Consider the following 8,469-nt stretch of genomic DNA (forward strand, 5'->3'; position numbering starts at 1 on the left):
TATACATTACAATAGGCAATAGAGATAGTATTCAATAAACGATTTCCCATTCAATTGCTTAATGTATTTTTCCAGCTTTGCCCAACTCAAAGATGGCTGCACCCTCCTCCACAGTGGCGACTTTTAATTTGCCGGGAGCGTCACATGAGGGCCGGTGACGAGATTGTCTGGCGACCGGCAAACATAGAACAGAACCGTGTATAGAATTGTTAGCGGAGCGGCGGTGTACCGCTACAAAACGGTGAGTTCCCCGACATGTTCCACGCCCTGGGTGCTCCTAGCCGGCAGGCCCCGCACTCACTCTGCTCTCCTGTAGGAATCCCCGGTGGTGTGGAACGACAAATCCCAGCGTATTAGTCAAAATGCTTAAAGTCTGTGTGTATCAGGATGAGGGGAAGGTGATCGCCCCCCACAGGGGATTTATAGCTTCATGTGTCCTGCAGGAGAGACTTACCTTCACTACCTGGTCTGGAAAGGCAACAGGAAGTGAAAAGAAACCTCTGCAGTGTGAGAGTAGCTTTTCTCAGACAGTTGTCACCAGAACACGTGTCCCCTTTGGCTGATTTCCCCTCACGTCCTGTTCTGGTGACAACATTTAGGATTTCCATCACATTCTGCCTGGATGACAGCAGTCAGTGCTATCAGCGCATTCATTGCTTTCATTTCTTGCCTGGAATTCCTCTTTGAAGTGCTTCTAGAGGTAAGACTTTTGTTTACCCTGATGAAGTCCCTGCATTCGGTAAAAAATGTGCCAGTATTGGTATCACCCTTCCCATGTCTCTTCTGCATTCATATTCCTGCCTCTTCACCATTTTGTTTATACAAGGTTCGACTTTTAGGCTAGGGTCCAGGGGCGGACTGACAACTCATGGGGCCCCTGGGCAATAGGAGATCATGGAGCCCCTGTGTCCAAATTATGTTTTTTTACACATAGGAGAGGAATGTTACAATTGGCCCAGACTAGAAGTAGTTAACTCCTTATTAACCCTTAGTTTACACTAATCAGCAGGGGCGGACTGACAACTCATGGGGCCCCCGGGCAATAGGGGATCATGGGGCCCCTGTGTCCTTGCCCACACTCAAAAAAGCCTATGAAAAAGGTACCAGGGGCATCTCCTGGGGCCCCCTACTGACCCCGGGCCTTCGGGCAGTCCCCGAGTTTCCAAATGGTCAGTCCGCCCCTGCTAGGGTCACATCTGTGCGGGTGGTGCCGCTGTGGATCCACACAAAAATCCGTGCAGCCGCTCCACCCGCACAGAGAAATGCGGACCTACATGCGGGTGACATTAATTCTAATGGCACGCCGCTCTCACTGGAAAAGACAACCGTACTGGGAACAGAGGACCCTGTGTGGGCTGCGTTTTCAGAAGAAATGCAAGGAATTCTTCCCTGCGTGTCCCGGGGCACGGGAGTCCACTCAAATGAATGGGCTCTCATGCCCACACAAAACGTGGACCGCAGGAACGCACATCTGTGAACCGGGGGTAAATAGTCCATCTGGTGCCAACATGCACTGTGCACACATTCCTGGGTACCATTCTGCGGAGATCAGACGGACAGCTCACAGGAATCTCTGGACAGGCACCATTCAGAGAATGCTTTGTATTTTCTGAATGAATGCAAAGCGGTCTCTGATTGGACGAGGTGGGGCTGTGATGTCACACTTCATTTCAAGCTGGATCAATGTAACAATGTATAAAATAGCCATACCTGGAATTCTTTAACCGCTTGCCTTCCGGGCACTCTTACCCCCTTTGTGCCCAGGCCAATTTTCAGCTTTCAGCGCTGTTGCATATTGCGCAGTCATGCAACACTGTACTCATATGAAATGTTTATTATTTTTTTCACGCACATAGAGCTTTCTTTTGGTGGCATTTAATCTCAACTGGGTTTTTTTTAATTTTTTTTGCACTATAAACAAAAAAAGCAAAAAGTGTGAAAAATTTTTTTATTTGTTTCTATTAGAAAATGTTGCAAACAGGTCATTTTTCTCCTTCATTGATGTGCGTTGATAAGGCTGAATGAATAGGCTGCACTGATGGGCACGGATAGGCTGCACTGATGATGCTGCACTGCTGGGCATCACTGATGGGCGGCACTGCTGGGCACGGATGATGCTCCACTGATGGGCTGCACTGCTGGGCACGGATAGGCTGCACGGATGGGCACTGATGATGCTCCACTGATGGGCTGCACTGTTGGGCATGGATAGGCTGCACGGATGGGCACTGATGATGCTCCACTGATGATGGAACATGGCAAACTGCATCGGAACTGCGTGTGGTGTGAACTGTAAGCAAAAACCTATCCGGAATGCATTTTTGTAGTGTGAACTGGCCCTTAAAGTGTTACTAAACCTACAACAGTAAAATCAGTCTGTATATGCAGTAAACCATGCTTGTTATACTCACTGTGGAACCTAAGGGGTTAATCCTCCGCATTGTGTAAAAAGGCTGTTTGATCCTGACTTCTCTGCTCCTCCTCTTGTTCAAATGTCTTGATAAGACAGACTGAAACTTAGTCATTCTGCACATGCTCAGTTTAGTGTGTTTTGCTAGAGAGGTGTTTTGTTTTCTTGGGAGAGTGCATGTGATCAGCACAGGGCCAATCAGCACTTTCCAAACAGAGATCAGGGGTGTTGAATCCTCCTGGAGCAGAAAAAACTCCTCCTACAAGCTTTAACCAATGCACTGCTGAACACTGATAGAAGTCACAAGACTGCTCTAACTGCTGATGAGAAAAGGTATTTGGCAGTTTATTCACTAAAATAATTGCATTTCCATGTTCTATGTACTGTTGGAGACCAGATATAGTGAATGCAGGGTCCTGGGTTTAGTAACACCTTGACCCTGAAAAGCTCACATCACTGTGTGAAAACCATTTATATTACACACAGTTGCAGTGTGGCCCTATTCACTTGAATGATAGCAGTACTGCCTGTATATTTTTGGCTGCTAAAAAAAAAGTATCACAGCCACAGGATGTGTAATACCTAGTCCAAGTGCTTTTGTTGCCGAAAGTGGGTAGTACAATCACAGCTCAACCACTATTTTTACACCCCCCCCCAGGGCTCTCCTGTATTATGTGGCTTCAGTGCCTTTTTCCCACCAAGTGGTGTGACGGCTGCCTTGAAAGGTTATTACTATTAAACATGAATCTGATTTCCACACTCCCCTGTATTTCCAGGGCTGATGACATTATGGACATTATACACAACAATAATTCAGTCTGTATTACTAAATGGTTTGCTTTTATTCCCAGGTTAGCAGCTACACATAAACACGATTGTTATTTTTTTAATTAGATTTATATTGAAGTATTTTTTTTTGTGTTTGGTACAGAAAAGCCTGTGACTGGTATACATGATGCAGTGCTGAGCTGATGGGAAGTTTACAATTTTATAATGTCAAAGACATCTTGCAGAAGAAAAGTAACTTCTGCTAAGGTAAGGTGGATGAAATAAGTGTTGATTTATTTGATATAGTTTGCCTTTAAAATGTATATATTTTAACAAAGGCATTAGTATTAATTAAAGGAGAGGTACATTTGCATACGTGTGAAAGTGGTCTGCATAATGTAAGTAACCTTGTCATTTTGTGTTAAAGCCGTTTTGTATTTTTATCATATAAATACACTCCGGGGGCATCAAAGCAAAAGGTTTGCAAAGTCTTAAAATGTATATTATATAGTTAGAGTCCAACCTCTGTAGCTGTAGGATAAAGGTGCCAGATGGATATCAGGGATGGATGGATGGGAGCAATAACACTGAGGCAGCTCTTCTTAGAGTGGAAGCAAGGCTTTAATGCAGAAAACATAAAAATGAGAGGAAGGGATCGGAGTGCACAGCTGACACAGAGGGATCATTGTACTATACAATTATGTCAACCATGAGCCTATACCAGAATATGGAATGCAGCCTCTCTACAGTATACTGAACTGGACACCTGCAAGTGGTTGTTCTGTCATATTCCTTATGTCAGTTGCAGCAAGGGTTAGATTGTCTTGTGAGAAATATATAGGGCTGCCATTGCTAACCTCCTTTTTGTAAATACAAGCCGCTTGACTGTTAGGCTGATCAACTGGTTTCACTTTCAGTCGGTAATCCAAAACCTGTTTTCATATCAGTAAAGTCCGATATTTTTACTTGCATTACTTAGCCTTTTTTTAATAAATCTAATTATTGAAGAAAATGTTCCTTGAAAAAAAAAATAAACTTGTTCTGTGTTTTTAATGATATGTGCAGAAATATTTTGTTTTTACATGTTCCAGCTTTGCTTCCTTGTTATACCTCGCTGATCCTTTTATGCAAATCTAAACCCAAGAACAAAAATGTCATATATTGCAGCTTTACAATTCTTAGATGTGGGGCTGCGTTAATTTGCTTTTAATTATTTTATTTAGTTCACAGACGAGAAACGGTAGACTGACAACATTGTTCATTGTGTGTACTTACAGAAAATGTCCTAAAAAAAAAAAAAAGGAAACTAGGCAGCCACCACACCACAGCTTAAAGTGCATCTTGGGTGTAGATATAAGCTACCCATGCACATAGCAATTATCAATCAATTTCCACAACTTGCCATTCATTGGAAATCCCACATTTAATTGCAAGTCATCTCTAGAAACTAAACACTCTACTCCCTCTGAGTTTAACCGACCCTCAAGTTTTAATTGATTGTAAAGTTGTTTAGAGCATGATTTATGTTGAGTAATACATTGGCAGCTTCAATACAGTTTTTATTGAAAGCAAATTGATTCCTTTCAGTTAAAAAAACCCCAAAATAAACAAAAAGCACTTTCTGCCAGTCATATTGCCATATGTATGGCCAGCAGATTTTTCTATCTGAAAGCAATAGACTTACCTAAAATGTAACATTTCACGGAAAGGAGGCCAAAAGTATTGTCCGTATCTACCAGTTAGTTGTCAGGATGACTTGTTAATTTGAATTGAAGACATGACAGCTGGACATCCATTTGTGAAGAGCAGGCTATAATGAGGTGGTGTGGATTTGTCTCTTTAGATCACAGATTGGGTAGAGCCATCATTTGAAGACTTTTTTGGAAGCTCACACCAAGCTCACACCTCAGTATGGACATCTGAAGCTGCTAAAAGAGGTGCCAAGAAGAAAGATGACTCTATAGAAACCAAGTCTCAGGGCAAAAAGAGAGCAAACCCATTTTCTTCAGATCAGTCAAATGATCAAATTAAACCATCCTCCAATCAGATTCAGAATGAGCCATGGATTGATAAGTACAGACCTAAAGTTCAGGTAAGTATTAATAATGTTATTTTCTTATAGATCATTTTTTACAGTAGTATTGAACCCACATATTTGGCACTTTAATTATATTCAGGTCCATCCTTCAGGCATATACCGGAAAGTTTGTCTCTAGTGACTTACTTTTTAAATGCTGACAAACCTCATCCCACTCCTCCCCCACCGTTGCTTTCCCGAATTTTTTTCTTTAAATAATCAAAAAGTCACATGAAAGACTGTGTCCTGTCACCCTTAGCACAACAAAAGGATGCCAAAGAGAGAGAGGGTAAAAGGTAGCGCCCTTCCTTCGATCCAGTACTCCCAGCCCCATCCTTCCACGTGTATTATGCGTCTCAATGTGGAGAGCTAGTGTGGATAAGAACCTCATACCCTGAAGTGGTTAACTCAATCCAGTAAAATAAGGTTCACCCAAGGAGACCAGCACTGAATTTTAGTTAGTCTCATATGGTTCCAGGGACAGAGCCACCCTAAAGACTAGAGACTTGGCAAATTTTAAATAATCATAACAAGAGATGATGGGGGAAAACAGCAGGCAAACATAGTAAATGCAGATATACAGTTTGCTGCTATGTCTCTTTTTTTTTTTTTTTTTTTTTTTTTTTGTACAGGCTGGTGGGAAGTGTAATAATGGTGCATGTGGTGTTTTTTGTTTTTGTTTTTTTTTTATTCCTTTGGTTAAAATTAATTTTTTGATTAGTGTGACTTATGAAAGATGAATATGTCATTTCTGCAGGCAGACCTTGCTGTACACAAGAAGAAGATTGAGGAGGTTGAGACCTGGCTGAGAGCTCATATTGGCCAGAAACAGGTTTGTTTTTGTCTTTAATCATAGTGGTGGTTTTAGATTAACCACTTGCCCTCCAGAGCATTTACCCCCCTTTCTGGCCAGGCAATTTTTTGTGATATGGCGCTGCGTTACTTTAACTGACATTTGCGTGGTCATGCAACACTGCACCCTAATGAAATTTACGTCCTTTTTTCCCCACAAATAGAGATTTCTTTCAGTAGTATTTGATCACCTGTGCTTATTTTATTGCACTATAAACAAAAAAAGATCGACAATTTGAGGAAAAAAAACAATATTTTTGACTTTTTTTCTAATCCACATGTCCAGTAAAAAAATCGAATTTTGTCATACGTTTATGCCAAAATGTATTCTGCTACATCTTTGCTAAAAAATATCCCAATATGTGTAAATTAATTAGTGTACCTGAAAGTAATAGCGTTTACAAATGGCGGCATATATACTGTGATTTTTTATTTTTTATTTTTACTAGTAATGGCAGCGATCAGCGACTTATAGCGGGACTACAGTGGACATTCTAAAACTGGGGGGAACTGACTTGGTGTCACTGACATCCCCATTGACCCCAATACAGTGAACAGTGCTAATAAAAAGCACTGACACTGTAGTAATGGCACTGGGCAGGGAGTGGTTAACATATTAATATATATATATACACACATACACCCTGTTCCAAATTATTATGCAAATTATATTTTTCTCATTTACCTAAATAATTTGTAAATAACAGTCAGCATAATTCTCATGTTATCAACTATTAAGAGTACAATTCACATTTTATTGAACAAACCTCCTAATGATAACAGTATTTTTTTTAAACATAAAACATTTACAATGCACTGTTCCAAATTATTACGCACAGTAAGTTTCAAAACACTTTATAGGTTGTAAAGAACTGAAAATTGTCATTTGTTGTGTTTGCATCATATTTACTGAAATCAAAAGCTATTTCAATCAAACTTTTAACAACATTTTAACTTTTTAAACATTTGAACAGGTCACGTTACATTTTAACATAGGACCCCTTATTTGATAGCAGCTTCATAAGTCTTGCATCCATTGAACTTGTGAGTTTTTGGACAGTTTCTGCTTGAATTTGTTTGCAAGATGTCAGAATAGCCTCCCAGAGCTGCTGTTTGGATGTAAACTGCCTCCCACCCTCATAGATCTTTTGCTTGAGGATGCTCCAAAGGTTCTCAATAGGTTTGAGGTTAGGGGAGGATGGAGATTACACCATGACTTTCTGTCCTTTTTATCCCCATAGCAGCCATTGATGCAGAGGTATTCTTTGCAGCATGAGATGGTGCATTGTCATGCATGAAGATGATTTTATTACGGAAAGCATAGTTCTTCCTTCTGTAACAGGGAAGAAAGTGGTCAGTCATAAACTCCACATACTTTGCAGAGGTCATCTTTACACCTTCGGGGCCCCTAAAAGGGCCGACCAGCTCTGTTCCCCTGATTCCGGCCCAAAACATGACACCGCCTTGCTGAAGTCGCAGCCTTGTTGGAACAGGGTGGCCGTCCACCAACCATCCACTACTCCATCCATCTGGACCATCCAGGGTTGCATTGCACTCATCAGTGAACTGGACTGTTTGAAAATTAGTCTTCATGTATTTTTCTGCCCAATGCAGCCATTTCTGCTTGTGAGCATTGGTTAGTGGTGGCCGAATAGAAGGTTTATGCACAGTTACAAGACTCTGGAGGACTCTACACCTTGATGTCCGTGGGACTCCAGAGGCACCAGCAGCTTCAAATATCTGTTTGCTGCTATGCAATGGTATTTTAGCAGCTGCTCTCTTGATCCAATGCATGGATCTGGCAGAAATCTTCCTCAATGTCCCTTTATCTGCACGAACCCATCTGTGCTCTGAATCAGCCACAAATCTCTTAATAGTGCGATGATCACGCTTAAGTTTTCGTGAAATATCTAATGTTTTCATACCTCGTCCAAGACATTGAACTATTTTACTTTTTTTGGCAGCAGAGAGATCCTTTTTCTTCCCCATATTGCTTGAAAATGATGCTCTGCTTAATAATGTGGAACACCCTCCTTTAGTAGTTTTTCCTTAAGTTGGGCTCACCTGCCAATCTAATTATCACAGGTGTCCCAGATTGTTTTCAGTGATCAAAAGAGTCCTGAGACACAATGCCATCCATGAGTTACAGTGGGGATCGAAGGTTTGGGCACCCCAGCTAAAAATTTGTATTAATGTGCATAAAGAAGCCAAGGAAAGATGGAAAAATCTCCAAAAAGCATCAAATTACAGATTAGACTTTCTTATAATATGTCAACAAAAGTTAGATTTTATTTCCATCATTTACACTTTCAAAATAACAGAAAACAAAAAAATGGCGTCTGCAAAAGTTTGGGCACCCTGC

General features: G+C 41.1%; 1 protein-coding gene across 1 annotated transcript in view; it reads left to right on the forward strand.

The window, feature by feature from the left end:
- Positions 1 to 109: 109 nt before the first annotated feature.
- RAD17 (RAD17 checkpoint clamp loader component) overlaps positions 110 to 8,469 on the forward strand; it is a 47,386-nt gene continuing 39,026 nt past the window's right edge. The window contains exons 1-4 of the mRNA XM_089693209.1: positions 110 to 241; positions 3,342 to 3,445; positions 5,022 to 5,270; positions 6,013 to 6,087. Of these exons, the coding sequence (XP_089549335.1) occupies positions 3,404 to 3,445; positions 5,022 to 5,270; positions 6,013 to 6,087 (366 nt within the window). The 5' untranslated portion in view covers positions 110 to 241; positions 3,342 to 3,403. The remainder of the gene's footprint in view (positions 242 to 3,341; positions 3,446 to 5,021; positions 5,271 to 6,012; positions 6,088 to 8,469) is intronic.

Source organism: Staurois parvus, unplaced genomic scaffold (assembly GCF_062004578.1).
Source record: "Staurois parvus isolate SC_StPar_1 unplaced genomic scaffold, SC_StPar_1.0 ptg000618l, whole genome shotgun sequence".
Lineage (NCBI taxonomy): Eukaryota > Metazoa > Chordata > Amphibia > Anura > Ranidae > Staurois > Staurois parvus.